The 27,136-nt window shown below is 41.4% G+C and overlaps 1 protein-coding gene across 8 annotated transcripts in view; it reads right to left on the bottom strand.

The window, feature by feature from the left end:
* Positions 1–25,377, bottom strand: part of MYO5A (myosin VA) — a 221,881-nt gene extending 196,504 nt beyond the window's left edge. For 7 of the 8 annotated variants that reach the window (XM_047766319.1, XM_047766322.1, XM_047766325.1 and 4 more), the window contains exon 1: positions 25,092–25,308. In XM_047766319.1, the coding sequence (XP_047622275.1) occupies positions 25,092–25,118 (27 nt within the window). In that variant the 5' untranslated portion in view covers positions 25,119–25,308. Of the gene's footprint in view, positions 1–25,091 lie in introns of all 8 variants that reach the window. The other variant, XM_047766321.1, reaches the window with a different exon arrangement.
* Between the last annotated feature and the right edge of the window lie 1,759 nt (positions 25,378–27,136).

Genomic DNA, 27,136 nt, shown 5'->3' with positions numbered 1-27,136 from the left:
CTCGTTTTCTCTCTCACCCAGCTTTTCCCTTATTATTGAAACTTCAGTCCTTGCTTTTGTCATGTTTAGGTGGCTAAGCCTGAGGAAGGCAAGAATTTTTTTTGTTTATGGCCACACCCATGGCATATGTAAATTCCTGGGCAAGGGATTGGATCCTAGTTGCAGCTGCAGCAACATGAGACCCTTTAACCCACTGTGCCAAGCCAGGGATGGAAACCGAACCTCTGCATCAACTAAGCCACTGCAGTCAGATTCTTAACCCACTGTGCCACAGCAGGTACTCGAAAAACAAGACTTCTAAAAGACATGGATAATGTGGAAAAGGACTCATAAGGCAGGCAGAGAATCAGTAAATTACGACAAGGACTAGATTATTTGATCATTACTATCCATGTTTGAATATCAAAGGGTTGACTAGATTTCACATTTCATCTCTTAGACTCTGTCATGTTCCCATGTTATTTGCACATAAATAACACTCTAAAAATTAGAAAAAAAAAAACTCCCAAATTTATGTTAGTTTTATTCACATTAAAGCTGCTACATCTTGTTTTAAGTTAGGGATGCTGGGAGTTCCCGTCGTGGTGCAGTGGTTAATGAATCCGACTAGGAACCATGAGCTTGAGGGTTCGATCCCTGCCCTTGCTCAGTGGGTTAAGGACCCGGCGTTGCCATGAGCTGTAGTATAGGTTGCAGACGCGGCTCGGATCCTGCGTTGCTGTGGCTCTGGCTGGCATAGGCTAGTGGCCACAGCTCCGATTCAACCCCTAGCCTGGGAACCTCCATATGCCGCGAAAAGTAAAAAAAAAAAAAAAAGTTAGGGATGCTTTCAGCTATAAGGAACAGCAAAATCTGACTAAATAGCTTAAACAATTAGGACTTTAATAATGTATAAAACAAGAAGTCCAGAGAGGGTTACCTCAGGGTTGTTCTGACAGCGCGGTAATATCACTAAGAACCCAGACTGTTTATCTTTCCGCTCTACCACCTCACTTGTTAGCTTTCCATTCTCTGGCTTGTTGTCTCACGACTGTAACTTTGCTGCCACAATTCCATACATCACATTCTATACTTATAAATGGAAGAAAAAAGATATACATCCAAACCATTCTCCTGCTTCTCTGTTTCTTTTATCAGAAAAGCAATTTTTGGAGATCCCGTCGTGGTGCAGTGGTTAACTAAACCGACTAGGAACCATGAGGTTGCAGGTTCAATTCCTGGCCTTGCTCAGTAGGTTAAGGATCCGGTGTTGCCGTGAGCTGTGGTGTGAGTTGCAGACATGGCTTGGATCCTGAGTTGCTGTGGTTCTGGCGTAGGCCAGCAGCCACAGCTCAGATGAGACCCCTAGCCTGGGAACCTCCATATGCCGCAGGAAGCAGCCCTAGAAATGGCAAAAAGACCAAAAAAAAAAAAAGAAAAAAGAAAAACAATTTTCTCCCCCTTCAGGAAGATTCAGACCCTTCAGAAGATTTCTAATTATATCATATTAACCAAAATTGAATCATACAACTAGCTCTAAATATAATGAAAGTTAGGAAAAGGACTGTCTGTCTTTCAAGTCTCTATAGTGCTAAAAGAAGCAGGGTTGGGACTGGCTTTTAAGATTCAACCAGTAGTTTATGACATATATTATTCATAAAGTGCTAGTGATGCTGGTTAATTACAACTGGGCACAGGACATTTAAGAGCCCTGGTTTAGAGTAAATTCCTCTTTCTGGCAGAAAAAAAATGTCAAGAATGCTGATGGAGGAAACATTTAAAAAGGGCCTGGGATCAAAGCTACAGTTATATCACGTGGTGCTGACAATGCTGAGTTGCAGAGGGATTATAACTGAAAGAGTATCTCTAGTCAAACTCTATCTAGAGTGACATGAGAATTGTATTAGTGTACTTAACTCAGGTCCTGAAAATTTCTAGAAGATTTAAGAGGATGAGAAGGAGAGATCTATCTAAGACTATGGTTTTTCTTTTAAGGAAATGAATTTTTACAAATAAACAAGCCAATAATACTAACTATGAGTTAACATTAATGAGCTCCTCTATGATCTGTCACATACTGAGCTAAGTGTTTTACATACATACATACATACATACATATAAACCTCCAAGCTGTCTGAAAAGGAGTACATCCACTAATGTGCCTATAGTCACACAGGAAGAAGCTCAATCTAACCAGAGACCATACTTTTAACCAGGTCACATTACTGTCAGTTACCTTATTTGTTCTCAGTATTTCCCATTCTTTTTATGTTTGTGATCTAATTCATTCAGATTCATAGAGTTTAACTCTTGTTTATATATTGTAAATAGTCTTTTCTCTACTTCCTTTCCACAGTGTATGAGTCACACAAATCCTATAGTGACAAAGCTGTTTTAATAACACTACATCTTTACAAAACCTAAAGTCAGATAATCCAAATGTTTTATAGCTAGTTTTAAAAAAGCTTAGATAAAAATTACAACCTAATAAAACAACCAATCAAAAAAAAGACATCACAACATAATGTACAAACAAAAGCAGAAACATAACTATATATCTATATTAGTACTGTCTGTTCTAAACCCTCCTTTGTTTCATCTACTTTAAATTTGTCACCTCTGTAACACAATGGCCAATATTATTTGTAGACAAGTTATTGGTTCCCTGAATTACTGGACTGTTTTCCTTCCTAGACATAACCCTGCTTGCCCCACATATACATCATAACACATATTTGGGCAATTATGCCCAAATCTCCCAATCTCAAACCATCCTATCCTCAGCCAGCTTTTCTGTCTTTTTTTTTTAAACATTTTTGTGCTATTTATGTATTTATCCTTACATCTTTATTATGATACTACCAGAAATGCAGCTCCAGAACACACATAAGATATTGAACATATTTTCAACAACACAAAAAAATTCAGACCTTTTTATCTGCTAAAAAAAACCTGCAGGAGTTCCCATTGTGGCACAGCAGAAACAAATCCGACTAGTATCCATGAGGATGGGGGTTTGATCCCTGGCCTCACTCAGTGGGTCTGGGATCCAGCATTTCTGTGAGCTGTAGTGTACATCACAGATGCAACTCGGATCCCGCATTGCTGTGGCTACAGCTCCGTTTCAACCCCTAGCCTGGGAACTTCCCTATGCCACAGGTGTGGCCCTAAAAAGAAAAGAAAAAAAAATAAAAATAAAGAAAACAATGATGGGAACATACATAGCCTCTGCTTCCCCCCACAGTAGGCAATCTGACCTGGTATTTGCCATCCTCCTTGTACGGAGAAATGTCTGCTTGCTAGGTCAACTGTATTTAAACTAAAATGTGACAGCTATAAATAAAACAATAAATAGAGGCCATTTTTAGATTCTGACAAAGCCTAAGTTCATGAACTGCTCCCTTGAAAACCGTCACCGAAGGCAAACAGAGAGCCCTAAGAGAACATAAGAGAAAATCACTACATGGCCTGAATGATTCATGTTGAAATCGGAACCACCAAATGAGGACTGTAGGATGGATCGATAGCTTAAAATGGTCTCAAGTGAACAATCTGTGCCATTCTCCTTCTCTATTCCTTGGGGGGGCGGGGCGGGGGGGGAAGAACAGCAGAAAAAAAAGCTCTAAGGACTTTTTTTTGCTTTTTAGGGCCACACCCACAGCATATGGAAGTTCCCAGGCTAGGGGTCTAATCAGAGCTACAGCTGCCGGCCTACACCACAGCCATAGCAACACAGGACCTAAGCGGAGTCTGCGAGCTGTACCACAGCCCACGGCAATGTCAGATCCTTAACCCACTGAGCTAGGCCAGGGATCAAACCTGCAACCTCCTGGTTCCTAGTCAGATTTGCTTCCGCTGCACCAGGACGGGAACTCCTCTAAGGAATTTTAATGAAACTGTATTCCATAAATTATTTGAGGAGGTTTTTGTTTCACTAGAATTAACTTGCCCATTCTTCTTCAAGCTCCAGCTACATCTGATGTCACTGGGCTATGGCAGTGAAGAATGAAAACCAAAAGACAACTGGCTACTTAAGGAATTAAGTTGACTAAAGTGGAAAGCATGCACTGAGGCAGTTCTGGTGTTCAGGCTGAGACTCTCTGTCCATTGACCACATATTGACTACATTTGAATAAACTTAATCTATATAATTTTGGATATAAAATCTTAACTCCTTCCCCAAAGAAGCAATCTGCAAGCTGGAATCATGTGTAGTGACTTTATTTCATCCTGTGTGTGTGTGTGTGTGTGTGTGTGTATTTTTTTCCATTTTTTGGGCCACACCCACAGCATATGGAATTCTTGGGCTAGGGGTGAAATCAGAGCTGCAGCTGCCAGCCTACAGCCGCAGCAAGGGGGGATTCTAGCAACAGCTGCAACCTAGGCCTCAGCTGGAGGCAACACCGGATCCTTAACCCACTGAGCGAGGCCAGGGATTGAACCCACATCCTCAAGGACACTGGTAGGGTTCTTAACCCACTGAGCCACAATGGGAATTCCCATTCATATATATTTTAAGATAATTAGTCTTTTTCAGGATGTCTTTGGCCACTTTGGGTCTTTTGTGCTTCCAAACAAACTTTAAAATATTTTGTTCAAGTTCTGTGAAATATGTCCTTGGTAATTTGATAGGGATTGCATTGAATCTGTATATTGCCTTGCGTAGTATAGTCATTTTGATAATAATGACTCTTCCAATCCAAAAGCATGTTATGTCTTTCCATATATTTGTGTCATCTTTGATTTCCCTCAACAGTGTCTTATAGTTTTCAGAGTACAGGTCTTTTGTCTCTTTAGGTAGGTTTATTCCTAGGCATTTTATTCTTTTGGATGCAATGGTAAATGGGATTGCTTCCCTTATTTCTCTTTCTGATCTTTCATTGTTAGTGTATAGAAATGCTGTCGATTTCTGTGTATTAATTTTGTAGCCTGCGACTTTGCCAAATTCGTGGATGAGCTCTAACAGTTTTCCGGTAGAGTCTTTAGGATTCTCTAGGTAGAGTATCACATCATCTGCAAACAGTGATAGTTTTACTTCTTCCTTTCCAATTTGGATTCCTTTTATTTCTTTTACTTCTCTGATTGCTGTGGCTAGGACTTCCAAAACTATGTTGAATAGAAGTGGTGAGAGCGGACATCCTTGTCTTGTTCCTGATCTCAGCAGGAATTCTTTCAGCTTTTCACCACTGAGAATGATGTTCGCTGTGGGTCTGTCATATATTGCCTTTATTATGTGGAGGTAGGTTCCCTCTATGCCCACTTTCTGAAGGGTTTTTATGAGAAATGGGTGTTGGATTTTTTCAAAGGCTTTTTCCACGTCTATTGAGAGGATCATATGGTTTTTCTTCTTCAGTTTGTTAATGTGGTATATCACACTGATTGATTTGCAGATATTGACGAACCCTTGCATCCCTAGGACAAATCCCACTTGATCATGATGTACAATCGTTTTAATGTATTGTTGGATGCGGTTTGCTAGTATTTTGTTAAGGATTTTAGCATCGATGTTCACTAGTGAAATTGGCCTGTAGGTTTCTTTTTTTGTGGTATCTTTGTCTGGTTTTGGTATCAGGGTGATGGTGGCCTCATAGAAAGAGTTTGGGAGTATCCCTTCTTCTGCAATTTTTTGAAATAGTTTCAGAAGGAGAGAGGTGTTAGCTCTTCTCTAAATGTTTGATAGAATTCGCCTGTGAAGCCATCTGGTCCTGGACTTTTGTTTGTTGGAAGTTTTTAAATCACAGTTTCAATTTCAGTTCTTGTGATTGGTCCATTCATCTTTTCTATTTCATCTTGGTTTAGTCGTAGAAGATTGTACTTTTCTAAGAATTTGTCCATTTCTTCTAGGTTTTCTGTTTTATTGGTATATAGTTGCATGAAGTAGTCTCTTATGATCCTTTATATTTCTGTGATGTCCGTTGTTACTTCTCCTTTTTCATTTCTAATTTTATTGAGTCTTTTCCTTTTTTCTTGGTAAGTCTGGCTAAGGGTTTACCAATTATGTTGATCTTTTCAAAGAACCAGCTTTTTGTTTCATTGATCTTTTCTATGGTTTTCTTTGTTTCTATTTCATTGATTTCTGCTCTGATCTTAAGTGGACAAGGATGACTGCTCCTGCCACTACTATTAAGCATAGTTTTAGAAGTCATAGCTACAGCAATCAGAGAAGTAAAAGAAATAAAAGGAATCCAAATTGGAAAGGAAGAAGTAAAACTATCACTGTTTGCAAATGATGTGATACTCTACCTAGAGAATCCTAAAGACTCTACCAGAAAACTGTTAGAGCTCATCCACGAATTTGGCAAGTCACAGGCTACAAAATTAATACACAGAAATCGACAGCATTTCTATACACTAACAATGAAAGATCAGAAAGAGAAATAAGGGAAGCAATCCCGTTTACCATCGTATCCAAAAGAATAAAATCAAAGATGACACAAATATATGGAAAGACATAACATGCTTTTGGATTGGAAGAGTCATTATTATCAAAATGACTATACTACGCAAGGCAATATACAGATTCAATGCAATCCCTATCAAATTACCAAGGACATATTTCACAGAACTTGAACAAAATATTTTAAAGTTTGTTTGGAAGCACAAAAGACCCAAAGTGGCCAAAGACATCCTGAAAAAGAAAAATGGAGCTAGAAGAATCAGGCTCCTGGACTTCAAACTATACTACAAAGCAACAATCATCAAAACCATATGGTACTGGAACAAAGAAAGAAAATATAGATCAGTGGAACAGGACAGAAAGTCCAGAATTATTTTATTTTATTTTTTTGTATTTTTGCCATTTCTTGGGCCACCCTCACAGCATATGGAGGTTCCCAGGCTAGGGGTCGAATCAGAGCTGTAGCCACCGACCTACACCAGAGCCACAGCAATGCAGGATCTGAGCCACATCTGCAACCTACACCACAGTTCACAGCAACACCAGATCCTTAGCCCACTGAGCAAGGCCGGGGATCTAACCCGCAACCTCATGATTCCTATCGGGATTCGTTAACCACAGCGCCACTACAGGAACTCCATAAGTTTTATTTTTTTATTTCTTGTCTTTAAAAGCCCTGAATTAAACCCACGCACCTACAGTCAAGTAATCAATGACAAAGGAGGCAAGAATATACAATGGAAAAAAGACAGCCTCTTCAATAAGTGGTGCTGGGAAAAATAGCCACATAGAAAAGAATGAAATTAGAACACTTCCTAACACCATACTCCAAAATAAACTCCAAATGGATTAAAGACCTAAATATAAGACCAGACACTATAAAACTCTTAGAGGAAAACATAGGCCAAACACTCTCTGACATAAACGACAGCAACATCTTCTCAGATCCACCTCTTAGAGTAATGACAGTAAAAACAAAAATAAACAAAGCGGACCTGATCAAACTTAAAAGTTTCTGCACAGCAAAGGAAACCCTAAACAAAACTAAAAGACAAGCCACAGAATGGAAGAAAATATTTGCAAATGAATCAACAGACAAGGGATTCATCTCCAAAATTTATAAACACCTCCTACCACTCAATACCAAAAAAACAAACACCACCATCAAAAAATGGGCAGAAGATCTAGACAGACAATTCTCCAAAGAAGATATACAGATGGCCAAAAAACACATGAAAAGATGTTCAACATCACTCATTATTAGAGAAATGCAAATCAAAACCATGATGAGGTACCACCTTACACCAGCCAGAACGGCCATCATCCAAAAGTCTACAAACAATGAGTGCTAGAGTGGGTGTGGAGAAAAAGGAACCCTAGTACACTGTTGGTGGAATTGTAGATTGATTTAACCACTGTGGAAAACAGTATGGAGATTCCTCAGAAAACTATAAATAGAACTACCATTTGATCCAGCAATCCCACTCCTGGGCATCTATCCAGAGAAAACCATGACTCGCAAAGACACATGTACTCCGATGTTCACTGCAGCACTATTTACAATAGCCAAGATATGGAAACAACCTAAATGTCCATCGACAGAGGAGTGGATCCAGAAGATGTGGTACATATACACAATGGAATATTACTCAGCCATTAAAAGGAATGAAATACCAGCATTTTTAGCAACATGGCTGGACCTAGAAATTATCATGCTAAGTGAAATCAGCCATACAACGAGACACCAACATCAAATGCTTTCACTGACATGTGGAATCTGAAAAAAGGACAGACTGAACTTCTTTGCAGAACAGATGCTGAATCACAGACATTGAAAAACTTATGGCCTCCAGAGGAGATAGTTTGGGGGGCAGGGGGATGTGCTTGGGTTGTGGGATGGAAATCCTGTGAAATTGGATTGCGATGATCATTATACAACTACAGATGTGATAAATTCATTTGAGTAATAAAAAAAATAAAAAATAAAAAATAAATAAAGTAAAATAATTCATTTGGCCTCTACTCATTCAGACTTATTAAATTTCACCAATCTCTGACAGTAACTTTAGAATTCCTGAAAAATAACCAATAGATATACAGCCCAAATAAGAATACAGATGTTTAACCTTAAGGGAGCATTATTTTAAGAATCTAGGCTTGGGAATTCCCATTGTGTCTCAGCAGTAACAAACCAGACTAGTATCCATGAGGACATGGGTTCAATCCCTGACCTCCATCAGTGGGTTAAGGAGCCGGCATTGTCATCAGCTACAGTGAAGGTCACAGATGTGACTTAGATCCTGAGTTACTGTGGCTGTGGCATAGGCTGGCAGCTACAGTTTCAATTCGACTTCTAGCCTGGGAACTTCCATATGCCACGGGTGTGGCCCTAAAACAATAAAAAAACAAATAAATAGAATCTAAGCTTAATGTACAGAATGACACAGATTGCAACTGAGTCATATAGACTTGTTAAAGTGGTACTGTCTTTTCCATGACCCTGCCATGTAGATTTTAAAGACCTCCAATGAGACATCCCAGTCCTTAATGTAACCAGTTAAACTGCACTCCACGTTTTGTCCAAATCCCTGTTAAGTGTACTTCAGTGGAGGCTCCAGCTCCAAGAAACAAACTGCACCTCAATGACTCCAGCAGACAGTGACCAAGGAGGCAGCTTCACAAGGTCCACAGATTACTCCAACTTTCCTGAGTCTAAGATACTGTTCCTAACACAGATTCAGAAAACTCCTGGAGCCAAAGACGCATCATCTCTGCCCCAAGGGGCCTGAACATCTTCTGAAGAACTAAGCCCCTAAGGACTCCTGGTCAGTTTCCCAGATACATTTCAGTTGGAAGTTCATTATAAGAAACATGTAATTACAGTATTTGTGAATCAGGGGAGCCTATTTCAAATACATTAACAAAAAGACTCCTTTTCAGAGTTCAAGATCTCATGTCTCAGAGGTTATTTCCCAAGTTTTTACCTCGAATAACTGCCTCAGCTAAATTTCTTTTCCCTTTAGCCTAAGTCAACCTTTTCATTTCTAAACTAGGCTAAACTGCCATTAAATATGGATGCAGGAGGTTGACAAATCCTAAATGGTTTTTATTAGTCAGAGACAGTCTCCTCGACTAACAAGAAAAGGCAGGTCTATTAATGTGCTGACAATTCATCCTACTGTATGGTTTCCAAAATACTGGAGAAGGAAGGGATCCACTGTCCTCTCAGGTTGTGGCTAACCTATAGCTTGATTCCCCTGACACATTGATTAATAATCTTGATCTACGTACCTCTCTAATCCGGGGAATTTCCTTCCAATGGACATTGTGGCTGACACACTGAGATAACAAATATGTAATTATATTTAAGGATTTGTTCCTGAGTGCTTTGATAGTTCTGTATTTTTTCTTTTTTGGTCCTTCTAAGCTCTAACTAGATTAATCTTCTTAACACTGATATAATAATCACCAAGTTTCTGTACCAACATTTTTATTGTAGGCAAATGTGATGTTTTGTAGCTACAGTCAAAAAGACAAAAAAAAAAAAAAGAATATCTAAGGATAATGGGATTATATGCAATTTTTTCTTTTGTATTTCTGAATTTCCCATGGTTCTGCCCTAAACATTTATTATTTTTACAAAGTTTTATTTTATTTAGACAAAATTTAAAAAGAAATAGTTCCCAAAGTAATTTTGCAAGTCATTTCTTATAATATTTCACACCTATTATTAGTAAAGGTAATGCAATATCTTTTACCATAGAAGACTCTCAATTAAGTTTTAATATAAGGACGACAGTTTTTCCAGTTGCTTTTAAAAAAGGCAAAAAAGATTTACTGGGTCACTACTATGCGCCAGGTCTTCTCACATATTCTATTAAAAGTAAAACATTAAGGATAGCCAGGAAAAAAAAAAAAGTGGCTGAAAATATGTCTAAAGAAATGTCCTCTTACAATTTTAAAAAGACTCACTACCACCATTCAAAAAACAGTTCAATTCCACTCTTTTTTTTCTTTCACTGAGAACTTTTTTCATTATTTAAAGTTTTAATGAAGTATATTTGATTTATGATACTTTCTGCTATACAACAAAGTGATTCAGTTGTACACATATCCATTCTCTTTCAGATTCCTTTCTCAAATAGACTATCACAGAATACTGACTAGAGTTCTCTGAGCTATACTTCAGGTCTCCATTGGCCAATCATTCCATATACTACAGTGTACACAGGCCAGTCCCAAACATCCAGTCCATCCCTCCCCCAATTTCACTAACTCTCATTGAGCATTTACAAGGTGGGGGATTCTGGCAAGAGGGAAGCATGGCGAGCAAAGTCCAGAGTGAAGCAAAGCTGGAACACCACCAACAGCAGCAAAGTTTCTTCAATGTCTCAGAGTGGGCTTCCACAGACTATCTGCATCAGAATCCCTTACAGGCAAATTCCTGGGACTCCAAAAACTACTGGCTCAATTTTTGCAGACAAGACCCAGAAATTTACATTTTAAAAAGCATTTCAGATGATTTCCACACATAGTAAAGTCTGAGAACTCCCAGTGTTGCAAAACATCAAGCCAAAAGAATAGGGTTAGAAAAAGATCACAAGACTTGAAGGTCAGGCTAAGGACTAAGTTAATTTTGAAGTAGATAATTAGGGGAGGGGGATTTGGGAACCAGTCAGGGGTTTTGAACTAGAGAGCAGTATGTTAAGATCCATGCTTTGGATCAGTACTGCTCATTACAGCATGGGTTGAAAAGGAGAACTAGAAGCCCTGGAGAATCAAGAAAAGTGATCTATAATGATGCATCAAAACTGACCAAGTTAAGAATAAAGTGGTTCCCATCCCTGCTGCCAAAAAGAGGGGTGGGAAGAGAAAGTTCATGAAGAGTTACCAAATAAGATAATGTTAAAGCCCAAAAATATAGATATGGAGAGGAAAATTTAGAGGAAACTTACCAATGGTACTTTAATATCATTTAATTAATGCATTCATTCAATCATGAACTTGTTACTTTTTATGTACCAAACCCCGATCTAGATATTGGCTCTAAAAGACAGAGGAGAACCACTGAATTACACACTTTAAGTGGACAGATTGTATGGTATGTAAATTATATCTCAATAAGGTTGTTATTACAACAAAACAAATGAGATATCTCCCCTCTCTTTAAGGAGCTCAGAGAAACACAGGGAGGATAATGCAATGTATTGTGGTGTCAGGACACAGGTGCGTCTTAGCCAGACTGGGATCTAGGGGAACTAATTCACAAACCTGGAGTAGAGAAGGCCAAGCAAGGGGAATGCTGCAAAGAAGCAAGAAGGCACCTGGAGAGCTCTCAATTCAAAGACCTAACTGCCAGGAGATGAGGCAGGCCCAGGGGGAAGGCAGGTCAGGAAGAGCCCTGTGCATTACAGCCTCACTACTAGAGATGTGGCCCTCAGCCCAGCAGCACAGGCATCATGAGAAATACAGAATCTTGAGGCCTCATCACAGATCTCCATTAGAATCTCTATTTTAACATGATTCCCAGATGATTCAGATGGACAGAAAAGTTTTATTCTCAAGACAAAAATTCACTGGGGAATCACGGAGGAATTTCAAGCCAGAGTGACACGATCAGGTATGTGCTTTACATTAAAGATCACTCTGGTAGCAGAATGAAAAATTGATTATAGGAGATGAGGTAAAAAACTGCTTAGGAAGTTGTTTTGGAATCCAGGAAAGAAATAATAAGGGCCAAAGCAGAGTTAAAAATAATGCCAGGAAATGGTAACTGATCAGTTAGGGTACAGGGGTGGGGGCTTTGAGTATAAATCAAGATAATTTCTAAGTTTGGGGGTTGGGTTAAGGGATTAGATGCTGATGCTATTTATCAGACAGGGAATGCAATGCAAATAACATCTATAGTGGCTAATATGTCTTAAATATGTACCAGGCATTATTATAAATGTTTTGCATTAACTATGTCATTTAATCTTCAAAACAACCCCATGAAGTATGTATTAATATTGTCCCATCATAAAGAAGAGAAAACTAAGACACTCTAGGGTAGAGTGGCATGAAAAGGGAGGAGACGACAAGTTCAATTTTAAATACTCTAGGTGTGAGCACTTGTAGGGATCTCAGTTCATAGGAAAAGCAAGTAGGTCAGAAACAGATTTGAAAGTCATCAGCACAGGATTGGTCCTGATTCATCAGGAGTGGATCAGGCCACAGTGGGAGGAACTGTAAGTCAAGGACAGAGCCTAGGAGCACCAGTCTCCAAGGGGCAATGGAAGGAGCTCATGAAGAAGACAAAGCAGCCAGACCGAAAGGACAATGAAAGCTATAAATGAACAGCAACAATAATTACAGCTAATATTTATAACTGCATAGTACTACATATTTTTATATATTAAATAATTTAGTCATCATTAAAACCACATGAGGTAGATATTATTATCCTCATAAAAATGAGGAAACTGAGGCACAGTGAGCTGAAGCGGCTTGGTTAAGGTCACACAAAAAGTGAAGAGTGAATCCAGGATTCAAAACCAGAATTCAAGCTCTAAGCGTCAAGTCCATGCCTTGACAGCTGTGATGAACTGCCTGACTTTCAGGCACTGAGAGAAGTGGAAGCCAAGGTAAGAAACATGAAGCCCTCAGAATAGTGTCTGATCTACAGCAAGACCTCAGTAAATATTAACAATTATTTTTTGATAATTATACATGCCATAGAGCCAGGTGTTTATGCAAGCCACAGTTGTTTTTTTTTGTTTGGGGGATTTTTTTTTTTTTTTTTTTTGGTTGCACCCATGGCATATGGAGGTTCCCAGTCCAGGGATCAAATCTGACCTGCAGCAACACCAGATCCTTTAACCACTGCTCCCAGCCTGGAATCAAACCCACACCTCAGCAGCGATTCAACATGCTGCAGAGACAACACTGGATCCTCAATCCGTTGCACCACAGCAGGAAGTCCAAGCCACAGTTTTTAGAAGAAAACAAATGAAAACTAAATAAGGTAAAAAATCAAGCTTTTAGTGAGGAAGAAAAGAAATGTCCAAGGACGGTAAGGCTTTGGCTCAGTTTTCTATGTGTTCAATACATAAGTTTCCACATAATCTTTTTTTTTTTGTCTTTTTTGTTGTTGTTATTGTTGTTATTGTTGTTGTTGCTATTTCTTGGGCCGATCCCTCGGCATATGGAGGTTCCCAGGCTAGGGGTTGAATCGGAGCTGTAGCCACCGGCCTACGCCAGAGCCACAGCAACGCGGGATCCGAGCCGCGTCTGCACCCTATACCACAGCTCATGGCAACGCCGGATCGTTAACCCACTGAGCAAGGGCAGGGACCGAACCCGAAACGTCATGGTTCCTAGTCGGATTCGTTAACCACTGCGCCACGACGGGAACTCCCATAATCTTTTTTTTTTTTGGCCGCACCCATGGATGGCATGTAGAAGTTCTCAGGTCAGGGGCTGAACCCATGCCATGGCAATGACCAGAGCCACTGCAGTGACAATGCCTGATCCTTGACCTGCTGCCCCACAAGGGAACTTCTCCACATAACCAACCACAATTGTGGATACTAGTCCTTAAGGAGAGCTGCTGTCCATAGCCATGCCTGGAGGCCTCACAAACCCCAAAGCACCTTTTGGGCACTAGGAAGATTCCACTCTATGATACTCTCTCTAGCACTGGTGTATTCTGCTCCATTCTAATTGTTTCAAAGCAGGCATTTGATGCTAAAGGTCTCTCAGGTACTTGACAACTCACTGAGGGCAAACATCCTCTGACTACTCCAGACAAATAGTAGTTTGCTCTAATTAGAAGGAAATGTTGTCTAAAATGAAATGGTAACATATTTTCAGGTAATTTCCAAGTTTAAATTATATTCTTTATACACTTAAGACAGTAGCTAAATGATACTTTTTCTCTTTTTAAAAATCTTTTAAATTCAACTATACTTTCTGGCCCAGATTTGCCCAAGATCAAGAAGAAACAGTAAATAAGAGTAAGACTGAGGAAAATTTCCAGAAAAAGGAAATAGTTTAGATTTCTAAAAGGTAAAGTTTTTAAAATAAACTTATACATTTCTACTCTGAGAGGATTTTTCAAGACAGAATAAATGGCAGAAAGCATCTCACAGAAGTGGGACATCTGGTCATCCTGGCCCTGGAGCAATGTACATAAAAACTGCTATTTTTAAAATGAAATAAATATGAATATCCTACCCTGCAAAATTGTAAATGCCAACCCTTGCCAAGGAGACTTGGAATCTAAAATTAACTAGGAGTTCCCATTGTGGCTCAGCATTAACAAACCTGACTAGTATCCATGAGGATGTGGGTTTGATCCTTGGCTCAGTGGATTAAGGGTCCAGTGTTGCCATGAGCTGAAGTGTACATTGCAGGCATGGCTCAGATCCCGTGTTGCTTTGGCTGTGGCACAGGCTGGTGGCTACAGCTCTGATTTAACCCCTAGCCTGGAAACTTCCATATGCCATGAGTGAGGCCCTCAAAAAGCTTTTAAAAAAAAAAAAGGAAAGGAAAAGAAAAGAAAAAAAAATTGAAAATACACATTCTGAATTGATTAAAGTTTAATCCAGGTTTTGACCCAAATTTCATTTTCTTTCTTTTTTTTTTTTTTGCCATTTCTTGGACTGCTCCCGCGGCATATGAAGATTCCCAGGCTAGGGGTTCAATTGGAGCTGTAGTCACTGGCCTATACCACAGTCACAAGAATTTGGGATCCGAGCCGCATCTGCAACCTACACCACAGCTCATGGCAACGCCAGATCCTCAACCCACTAAGCAAGGCCAGGGATCGAACCCGCAACCTCATGGTTCCTAGTCAGATTCGTTAACCACTGAGCCACAACGGGAACTCCCCAAATTTCTTATTATTAAGACATACTTTGTGGGAGTTCCCATCGTGGCTCAGTGGTTAATGAGCCCGACTAGTATCCATGAGGACATTGGTTCCATCCCTGGACTTGATCAATGGGTTAAGGATCTGGTGCTACTATGAGCTGTGGGGTAGGTCTCAGATGCAGCTTGGATCCTGAGTTGCTGTGGCTGTGGCATAGGCCAGCAGCTGCAGCTCTGATTCAGCCCCAGCCGGGGAACCTCCATATGCCACAAGTTTGGCCCTAAAAGGAACAAAAGAAAAAAATATACACACTTTTCCTAATTTTATGGAAAATATTTATAGCAGTTCTGCTCCTGACCTGAGCATGATTCTTGTCAAACTAGAAATAAGATTTTTTTCAGCTTGAGCAGAGAGACCAATTCTGTTGAAAAGTTTAAGTACTGCTATAAAAATGTTTTAAAGTGAGATCATATCTTTAAGGAATAGCTGATTATCTTATTGTAAGTACTCCAGTATGATAAGATGAAAAACTAAGTTCTAACTAGTCTAGTCGAACTAGTCTAAAAACTAGTCTAACAAAAAAGTGTTTGCTTAAATCACATACATACACAGAAACTGATTTATGTAAGTTCATGGAAAAGTTCTTTCTAGGAGTTCCCATCATGGCTCAGCAGAAATGAATCTGACTAGCATCCATAAGGACACAAGTTCGGGTTAAGGATCAGGCATTACCATGAGCTGTGGTGTAGGTCACAGACATACCTCGGATCTTACGTTGCTGTGGCTGTAGTGTAGGCTGGCAGCTACAGCTCCAATGTGACCCCTAGCCTGGGATCCTCTATAAGCCGTAGGTGCAGCTCTAAAAAGACAAAAAAAAAAAAAAAAGTACTTTCTATTGTGATGTCAGATTCAGAGAATGGTAACAAAGCAAAAGGATCTCTATCTGAGGAAATGAAGTACCCTCCCCAATCCAAGTTATTAAATAATTCACTCTATAAGAAATTACTTTATTCCATTTTAGGGTTATGTGTGTATGTATTTGTGTGTATGGTTACAACAAGGGACAGCAGAGCATTAGGTGTGGATAGATGAAAAACAGTAGTAACAAGATCAAGAAGTAGATGACAGGGTGGAAGGTAAGAGAGCAAAAAAAGAAAACTGGAAATGAATAAGGAATGATTCCAACAGTCAAAAGGGGGCAATAAGAAATTTTGCAACTCATCTTTGGTTGAAAATGCAGGAAGGAAATAATGCATGCATGCAAGAATGTGAAGAAAATAAGAAGAAATAAAATGCTGAGGAACTCTGGCAGAAAGATCAGAAGGAAAGGTGACAGAGTTCAGAGCCCCCAATTAAGACAATAAAAATATTTCTTAAATAATTTCTGACATGCTTTTGCTCTTTTTTTTAACTGTTTTTTTGTTTTGTTTTGTTTTGTTTTTAGGGCTGCAAAGGCAGCATATGGAAGTTCCCAGGTTAGAGGCTGAATCAGAGCTGCAGCTGCCAGCCTACGCCACAGCCACAGCCACAGCCACAGCAACATGGGATCAAGCAGTGTGTGCGACCTACACCACGGCTCATGGTAACACCATATCCTTAACTCACTAAGTGAGGTCAGGGATAGAACCTGCATCCTCATGGATACTAGGTGGATTCTTAATCCCCAAAGCCACAACATGAACTCCTGATATGCTTTTTCTTAAATTGAAGTATAGCTGATTTACAATATTGTGTTAGTTTCAGGTGTTACAGCAAAGTGATTCAGTTATGTATTTTTTTTCAGATTCTTTTCCATTAGAGGTTATTGAGATACTGAATATAGTTCCCTGTGCTACACAGTAAATCCCTTGCTGCTTATCGATTTTACATATAGTGGTGTGTACATGTTAATCCCATACTCTTAATTTATCCCTCCCTCCCCCACCCATATGCTTTTACTAACATTTGCTTCTATGGATTCTCCATGGCTCTTTTTTTTTTTTTTTTAATTAGAAATGATTTTCTAGGGGAAAGATATCCAAAGTCCTCTTGGTCATTCAAAAGCCTTGCATTCCTCTGCTCAAAGATCAGAAAAGGAAGACTAGAACTCAGTCACTTTTGGTGACTGATACATAGTGGACACTGATTAAGGGTAGCTATTTCATTTTGTCTTCCTAGCACTATTCCTCCTGGGGAACAGGTTGCTGCCACCCCACCAGGTCTGAGTAGGACTATCAATCACAGTGCCCTTCCTCCCTGTGGCTTCTGGGATGAGAATGACTGGCCGACTCATGTTCTCCCTCAGCCACAACTACTCAGCACAGACATAGGAGAAGGCACAGGACCATAGGCAAGGACAACCAGAATTCCTCTACCACGGTCTCTTCTTCTGGGCCCAGAGCTGATAGTTCACATGGTCTCCAGGTACCACTGTCCATCTTTTTCAACCTTAAAAGAACTTCCTAAGCAGGAAACCAACATCAAATAGCATAGTCTGATTGACATGAGCCAGTGACAGAGCCCCAGAGACCAGATCTGAGCCTTCAATCTAGCCATTGCCTGTGCTTTCAGGGCATCTAAGCAAATAAAATCTTTTGTGGCTTTGAGTGGGGTTTCTGTTACTTTCAACAAAAACAGCTCTGACTGGCAAACTTTTTAATACTGTCAAAGAGAGGTTTGGAAAGTAGGTTTGTCAGAAGTATAATCCATGAATTAGCCAGACTCTTTTTATCTATCTAACACGTCTTAGCTAATATCATAACTTGAGGTAATGAGTTTCATACATGTAAAACAATGTTTAAAGTAAAAAGTCACTGTAATGACATATTTTTTGTTTCAAGATCTAGCAAGTATCCCTCTTAAACTGGGATTTGATGTTATAAACTTCTAATCTTGTTAAATACTTCACCATTTTCCCAGCTCACCTTCATCTTTCTAAACTAATCTGTCTAGCCTCTTCACTGCCCTCATCATTTCATTTTTCCCATTCTGAAATTCCAGTATGTATTTAGCAAGAAGTAGAAACCCCAACCACATACACAGGATTCCTGGCCAAGACAATGCATATTTTTTTTGGCTTTTTTTTTTTTGCACGGCATATGAAGGTTCCCAGGTAGGGGTTGAATCAGAGCTATAGATGCTGGCCTACACCACAACCACAGCAATGCAGGATCCAAGCTGCATCTGCTACCTACACTACAGCTCACAGCAACACCAGATCCACAACCCACTGAGCAAGGCCAGGGATCAAACCTTCGTCCTCACGGATGCTAGTCAGATTCGTTTCCACTGAGCTTCAACAGGAACTCCAACAATGCATATTTTTATATGAGTAACTAAAGAGAGACAAAACTTTTTGTGTGTCCCATCTCCCTCCAGTCCAGCACTATGCTCATATTTTTGGACACAGTAGCACATCAGGCCAAATGAGGTATATAGATAGTCTTCATGAACACTTAGGAGTGGATAACACACTTCTCTCTTGACTTCAATCAAGTTTGCAGCCATTATTTTGAAATCACCGCATAATTACATCATCCCTAAGTTATATAATTGGCAAAATGCCTCCAGGGTACACAGAGAGGTTTAAAGCAAATGGTAGCTACTCAGGAATTCCCCTTGTGGCTCAGCACGTTAAGAATCTGACTAGTATCCACGAGGATGCAGGTTCAATCCCTGGCTTCACTCAGTGGGTTAAGGATCTGGTGTAGCCAAGAGTTGTGGTATAGGTGGCAGACATGGCTTAGGTCTAGCATTGCTGTGGCTAAAAAGGCCAGCAGCTGCAGCTCTGATTCAACCCCTAGCCTGAGAACTTTCATATGCTGCGCATGCAGCCCTAAAACGAAAAAGAAAAAAAAAAAAAAAAAGGTAGCTGGTGAAAGAGACTTTCATCTGAGAAGGGCTTCAGAGAGAAGTGAAGACTGTCCGAGGCATGAAGAAGCCAGGGAAGTTTCTGCAAAGTTTAAAAATCTACATCAGCACAAACCCAGACTGACATTACAACTAAGGCAGACGAGGCAGGAGAACTATTAAAGGGCAGAACTGACTGAAGGGCATTTTAGCACACTAAGGACCTAAGGAAACAAGGCCTCAAAGGCAGACACCATTAGTAAAGGTAAGGCAGTAAGTGTGTGAGGGAAAGATTAAATAAACCACCCAAACTCCCTTTCCATCTACTCCCACCTCCCGCTATCAGTAAAACCCCGAGGAAATCACATCCAAGGTCAGGCCTCTATACTTAACATTAACATTGGTTGGGGTAAGGTGGAACCATAACGGTTTTGAAAACAAACACTTTTGCCCCAGTGGGCAAGACAACTTCAGTAAACTCTTTCAATAAACTGGGGAAGAGAAGAAGCTAAGCACTAAGGAATTTCTGAAGGTGATAGAAATGCTCTTTATCTTGTTTGTGATGTGGTAACATGACAGAATATATTTATTAAAACTCAAAAAAAAAAAAATTGGGAGTTCCCATCATGGCGCAGTGGTTAACGAATCTGACTAGGAACCATGAGGTTGAGGGTTCGATCCCTGCCCTTGCTCAGTGGGTTAACGATCCGGCGTTGCCATGAGCTGTGGTGTAGGTTGCAGACGCGGCTCGGATCCCGCATTGCTGTGGCTCTGGCGTAGGCCAAGGCTACAGCTCCGACTCGACCCCTAGCCTGGGAACCTCCATATGCCTCGGGAGCGGCCCAAGAAATAGCAAAAAGACAAAAAAAAAAAAAATTAAAAAAATAAAAATAAAAAATAAAACTCATTAAACTGTGCACTTAAAATGAGTGGATTTTATTATAGGTAAATTATACCTCAATAAAGTCGATTAGAGAGAGAGTCACAGAGGCCCAAGCTGAAGGAAAGGGTGAGGACAACCTCCCCAGGCAGACAAATGGAAAAAGTCAGGGAAAACCACCGTGGGAAAGAGGGCATGGCCACTGGGGTGGAGTGGGCTTGCCCACAAGATATTTTACCTAGGGCCAGACCGTATTCCCTAGATCAGCCAGGAGTTCTGTGTTTCCAAAAAATATCTCATACTTCATTAGGAACTGCCTAAAGTGGAGGCAAGTGAATCCAAATCCATCTTCCAGGGGGCCACATGCCTCTAGTTTCTCCCAATGGAGGCAAAATTCATCATAAAGTGAAAAACAGAAGCTCTCCAACACTGTCCTATAAAAAAGGTAGCCCCCTATTCTGCCTCAACCTTTGGGTGGATGAAATTAAATCTCTAGAACCTCATTCAGACCTTCCTTCAGTGTCCCTTTAACTCAAGGAGCTAAAAGCACCAGTAAGATTTAAACTATTAATCTGGAAGTAGCAACTTTCATTTAAGATTATAACTTTTTTGTAGTCTTTTAGCCACTGGGCAATACACCGAACTATCACACTTCAAGAAACAGTAACAAATCTGAAGAGGAAATCATGAGCATTCTGCTTTGCTCAAGCTGTCTAAAGAAATATTTCTTTTCTAGTTGAGTGGGTTCGTTACCACTGAGCCACGATGGGAACTCCCTAAAGAAGTATTTCTCAGTAGCTTACGACTTCCACAGAGTCAGCAAAAATCATGATATAATGGAAATTAACTTCCAGTTTCCAAAGCTAGAGCCACTAGTGTTAACTTACACTATTCCCTCTCCGTCCCATCTTATATCTAATCCACAACAGAGACTGTCTCTCAGATTTGCCCTTTTCTTCCCTATACCTTCTGCCTGCACCTCAGTCTACCAGACTTTCATCACTTTTCATTTTGTTTCCTACAAGTTTCCTTGGTCTCTCTGGCTCCCAGCTCTCCTCTCTATTACTCATCCTGTTCAACATGCCTGAAAATGTGTTTACTTGTTTATAACCACTTCTTTATATCTTGCTTCATTCTTACAAGTGGACTAATGACTAATTATTGTTTTCTGTTTCTCTACTGTTAAGCATTCTTTCATTCATATAACAAATATTTAATGAGCACCTACTATGTGGAAGGCATTGTGCTCGGCTCTACAGGAGGTAAACAAACGCTGATGAGCATCTCAGGTGGCTTATAGTATTGTGGTAGTGGCTTACATATACACAAATAACTGTAATAAGATAGGAATGTTTCCAAGTCATGAAGACAGAGAACTGTCAGCTAGATGACAAGTAAAATCAGAACTGGTACAAGAGAAGTAGAATATGAGAGAAAGAAAAGGCTGCAGAGGTTTCCAACCTTGGGGACAATGAAAATAGTAGAGCCATTAACAGGCCAAAGGACATCAGGAAGAAAAACATGGAAAGAACATGACAGGAGACTTAAAAAAAGTGAATGTACTTGCCAAAGCCCAAATCAGGGCACATGATCAAAGATTTCTGTTCTGCCTTAAGATGTTGGAAGCAGTCTCAGATATGCAATTTCAACACCAAAATATTGAAATTTCCAGGATTGATAGTTTAAAGGGACAACAGCATAACATATAAAATTGGAACTATCCCAGAAATAAAATTACTATATGTGGCATCAGTAGGTATAAGAAAATATATTGGGAAAGGAAGATTTCAAACATACAATCTACTGGTCTAATAGCTGTTTAATCTACACAAATTCTCCTTGGCTCCTGGAGCAGGGGTTTTAGACTGTTTTTGTACTGTTAGAAAAGTCAGCATCCTGACATACTATGGGACTCCTAATTAAACTGCAGGTAATCTTGGCCATTCTATAACATTTATATGCTACCCATAGTGTCTGGGAACCCCATGTGAGGAGGACTAGCATGCCATTTTATTGCTGCTGGTGATCTAGCCAGACCTAATTAATAAACTCTGCTCCACAAACAAAGGCTGAATCCTTTGAAGCTGCTGAAAGCAGCTACAGGTTATATCATGATTCAGATATCCACTGGCAAGTCAAGACCAGCAAATATTTTCAAACTATAAGTAATGAGATGTCACAGCCACCTTCAGTTTTTTTAGGAACGAGTCAGGTGGATCTAAAAACAAATCAACACACAACTCTGTAGTTATACTAAAAACCTTTTAATTGTACATTTTAAATTAGTGAATTGTATAGTATGTGCATTACATCTCAATAAAACTGTTATTTTAAAAGTCAACAAACATGTTTTAACCAAAATGTTAGTATCCAGAAATGTTATATCCTAGGAACCAAGCTATTGCCCTTAAAATGTTTACACTGCTGGAAAAATTTACAAAAGGGAAGTCTTGCTAAATTGCTATGACAAAACCATCATCATTTTAGTTAAAAAGAATAAACTGAATGGTCTCTTGTCTTGCACTGTAATAGGAGCTGATTTGTATCACACATCAAAATCTGCCTTTAAGCTCTGGATGATGTTTTTTAAAGGGGCACTTTTCAGATTTAACCACTATGGGTGAATACTATAATTATGGCATGTCACTATTACAAATTTCTTTGTAGTCTAACCCCAGAACTTCCTTCTCTATAATCCTCTGTAAGGGAAAAATCCTCATGTTTATCCACTGATGTTACCTCTAATGATTTCCTTCTTCCTCTAATAATCACTACCCAAGCTTTTATCTCTAGAATCATTCCAACCTCCAAGTCCCAACCCGTTTCCTAACTTCTACAAATAAATACCATGCCAGCTGTCTGCCTGCCGCTGAGGTAACAGCAGGTTATTTATGCCGTTGGAGATTCAAAGTGGGCCAAGAATATATGAAGCAGGCTGAAAGCCCTTTGAGGGAAAGGACTGTGTTTTGTTCATATTAGAACCTCTCAACAGTAAGCAGAGTACCTGGCACTCAGGAGGTGCTCAATAAATATTTTTGCCCACCATTAAGATAAGGCCCATTCACAAAACGAATTTGCTAGCAAACAAACCAAGTGACTAGATTATTCTTAGGTATAAACATATTTCAGAGAAGGCAGTTTAAGCTCAATTTCTCCACTGATGTCTAAACCAATGAGTCTTTACAGTGAATAGAGGGTGAACTTTAAAACAGATTGTGGGGAAGCTATGACCAAAGCCCAAAACCTTAGTGAAGAATAAGGTCTATGCAAAGTAACTAAGGGATATTTACTGTTCTTGTGAAAGCGACTCTGATTTCTTAGTACCTACCTCATATGTTTATTATGCAGATTAAATGAGTTATTATGGAGTTCCCGTCATGGCTCAGTGGTTAACGAATCCGACTAGGAATCATGAAGTTGCGGGTTCGATCCCTGGCCTTGCTCAGTGGGTTAAGGATCTGGTGTTGATGTGAGCTGTGGTGTAGGTTGTAGACGCAGCGAGGATCCCCCATTGCTGTGGCTCTGGCATAGGCCGGTGGCTACAGCTCCGATTGGACCCCTAGCCTGGGAACCTACATATGCCAAGGGAGCGGCCCACGAAATGGCAAAAAGACAAATAAATAAATAAATAAATAAATAATGAGTTATTACTTGTAAAGCACTTAAAACAGTAGCTTGCACATAGTTTATATAAATGTTTGTTACAAAATTTCCAATTGCATTCTGTCATACACTAAAGATCTACAACGCCTTTGGAATTACCAGGTTTAGAGAGAAGTTCCAACTATGCAGTCTTCAAATCTGCAGCTAGAAAGAAAGAAATCCTAGGAAATGTTTCACGCAAACCCATTTCATAGTTGAAGAAATATACCTCATATTTGCAGAGAAATTCACAGGTTAAACAAAGTATTCTAATCTATTATTAAAGTTTGATCCTCACAACAACAGCCTTGTAATAGATACAGAACAGGTGTAATTAACCTCATTTACAGATGGGGAACTCCAGAGAGGTTAGGTGATTTGCTCAAGGTCACACAGTAACTCAAAAGGCCAGGGCTAGCATCAAGGGCTAGAATCCGGGTCTCTAAATGGCAGGTCTAGACCTCTTCCTTCAATAACATGCTGCAACTTGGGCCCAGGGCTTACTTGGGTCATATTTGAATACAAGGATTCTTGGACCCTAAATGTAGACTCTGTTGCAAATGCCAACTTGAAAAGTTAAGGCAATTCTGTTAACTGGAATTAGAGGTAGTTAACAGCTGGAAAAACACCTACTACCTACAAGGGAGTGAAAGTGTAAAATGCCATGACAACACAGTCACAAAGGACATTACACTGTCTTGAAGGTAAGGTTCTCCAAAACATGCCATTCAGATATTACCAGCCCCAGAGAATACTAGCGTCAGTATAAGAAAGAAAGGCTGCTACTTCCCTTAAACTAAACCCAGAAGGAAAAGGCTCGCCGCAGAGGTTGGTGAAGACATGGAGCCTAACAAGGCTCTAAGGGATTATACGCAGGTTGCAAACTCCCAGCGACAAATGAATGCCGACCATTCTATTCTAGTCCGTGAATCAGCTCGCGTTTGTTCGGCCGCCTGCTCCCCAAGGGCCCTCCACCCCAGGGTAAAAATCTGAAACCAGGCAACTAAAGGTGAAAACTGGCGACCGCTTGAAAGATTCTAAATCTCACAGAAAGGTTGGCTGGCGGTAGAAGTGGCACCGCATACCAACACAAGATGTTATTTTAAGCGCGTGTCCCCAAGGGAGGGACCGACCAGATCTAGCATCTCCCACAAGCCAGCATTTTTCCTAAAGCAAGACGGAAGGCTGAGCAATCTTGACCCAGGCCCGCCCCACTAAATCCACACGGGTTCCCTTAGAAATCCGCACTGCTCGAAGCCCAAGAAGCTTGGCAGGGGCCAGAGAGGCACCCGAGGCAGGCCTCCTCCGCCTTAATCACCAACGCCTGAACGAGGAAGGCGCTTTTGCGGGCTGGCGGCCGGCGAGCAGGGCCAAGGGTTTTGAAACGCTCGGAAAGGGGTGGTACCGGCCCAGCAAAACCGGGTCCTCAAGCCCCATGCCCTCCCCAGCCTGACAGCTGGCGGCGTGAGTCCGCGGGGCCCCCTCCCCACAGCGCGACTCGCGGGGCGCCTTACCTTTGTGTAGAGCTCGGACGCGGCCATGGCGGGCCCCGCGGCGCCGACGCCCCCCAGTCCGTGCGGAGGCCGCACCTCGCCTGGGCGGCCGCCCGCGCCGACTAGGAAGCGCCCAGGCTGCCTCCGGCAGCTAGCAGGGCAGGGCCGGGGCGGGCCGCGCCGGGCGGGGCCGGGTGGGGCGGGGCGGGGCCCCTCAGACGCAGGCGGCCCGTGGGGGCCTCGCCATCACTCCCGGGCTCGCCGCGAGTAGTGGCGCGCGCTCGGCGTGCCCGGGGTCCTCGGGGTCGCCACCACAGCCACCCTGGCGGACGGTGATGCTGCCGCCGCCGCCGCCGCCCTGTGCATTGTGGGAGCGGGAGGAGGCTGCGCTCCCGCGCTACCACCTCGGCTGCTCCGGGTTCTCTCCAGCTCACGCTGCCTCCCATCGGCTGCGGGCACCGAGCCTCAGCAGCCTGCCACCCAGCGTCGTCGCCGCCGCCGCCTCCCGCGCTGCCGAGACCCAGAAACCCGCCCCAGGACACCTGCCGGTTGCACACCCGTCCCGGGGGGCATGTCGTCCCCTGGACTCCCTCGATCCCAAGCGAGCCCTGGACTGTGACAGCTTAGCCCTGAGAAGGTTGGTGTCACTGAAGGAGTCCAGGGAAAAGGCTAGGAGTCTCCAGGCTGCTTCATCTGTGCTTCCAAACATTTCTAGGGAAATGATTTGGGGCGAGACTTCTTGGAAGGCCGTAGAATAACTTAGAATTCCAGAAGAGCCTTGTTAGCAGTATAGAAGTCTAGGAGTGAGCAAGGAACGGGATAATGAGAGAATAGCCAAGGTCACCCCAAACACCTCGGCATCTGCAGTAGGGTCGTTTCTTGATGCAGGATCGTATGGGCCTGTTTTAAGCTGCAGAGATATAAGTGCGCCTTGTAACAAGATGCGCAAAGGAGGCAGCCCTGGAGCCTCTTTTGCTTCCAGGCCTGTGCCTAGTGGTGCCACTACCTTTCTGCCCCGGCCCTTTCTCTATCTAATCGCTGTTATCCTTGCACTTTGAGCACAAGAATGTGATCTTTCCGCGCGCGCCCCCCCACCCCCCACCCATGCTGTCTTCACGTATACCTGCTCCCAAGTCACACTTTCATTCTGGCTTGGCTAATGGTCATAATTTTTCAACCTCTTTTTAATGTGCTCATGTGATACCCAGTGCCATTCCTGGGAATCTGGCATGGTTTCTATCAAGACCACCTCTCAAGGCTAGCCCCCTTGGTAGTGTGTGTATCCTGCATGTGTATTTGAAGGAAGAGCACTGATGAGGGGGATACTTGGGGCAAGTGCTCCCTGGAACTCAGGCCTCGCCTCCCCTTACTCACTGCCCACAATCTTTTCAGAGATGCCAGAGGAATAGCTACAGAATCCTGCAGAATTCTCTGTACTTTCCATTCTAAAGCCATGTATCTTTCACATTTTTACATCCTATCTTTTCTTTGCCCAGACATACAAAAGAGGAAACCATGCAGCTATGAGCAGTACACCAGAAAGGGCACTGGATTGAGATTTAAGAATTTTGAACTCTATCTCTTGAGTTTCTTCATGCTTTGTGTAAGGTGGTAATCATTGACTATTTTTTTACCCTCCTGATAGTACCTACCTCCATGAACTGTTGAGAAACGCTGAGAAGGGGTTCAGGGCATGTGTCACCATGGGGTATACTGCTTTGGCATATTGACTATTTTGAGTTGGGGGCACTTGAAAATATCAAGTACAAGAAAAACACTTCCTTCTTTTTCTTAAAAGCAGAAGATGAAATTCCTGTATGAAAGATGTTCTCCCTGGATTTTTCTCATGGCACAGAGGGTTAAGGATCTGGCATGGTTACCACAGCAGCTCCAGTCACTGCTGTAGCAAGGGTTCAACCCCTGGTGTGGAAACTTCCACATGCCATGGGCTCAGCCAAAAGAGATGTCCTCCCTAATACCAGAAGGAAAGTAACATTCTTATCATCAAGGACAAGAAGTTGAGACTAGAGAATTCTATACAAGCAGACCTTGTTAAAATAATTATC

This window comes from Phacochoerus africanus, chromosome 2 (assembly GCF_016906955.1).
Source record: "Phacochoerus africanus isolate WHEZ1 chromosome 2, ROS_Pafr_v1, whole genome shotgun sequence".
Classification (NCBI taxonomy): domain Eukaryota; kingdom Metazoa; phylum Chordata; class Mammalia; order Artiodactyla; family Suidae; genus Phacochoerus; species Phacochoerus africanus.
Note: the sequence above shows the minus strand (reverse complement) of the source record. Positions and strands in the feature narration are given on the sequence as shown.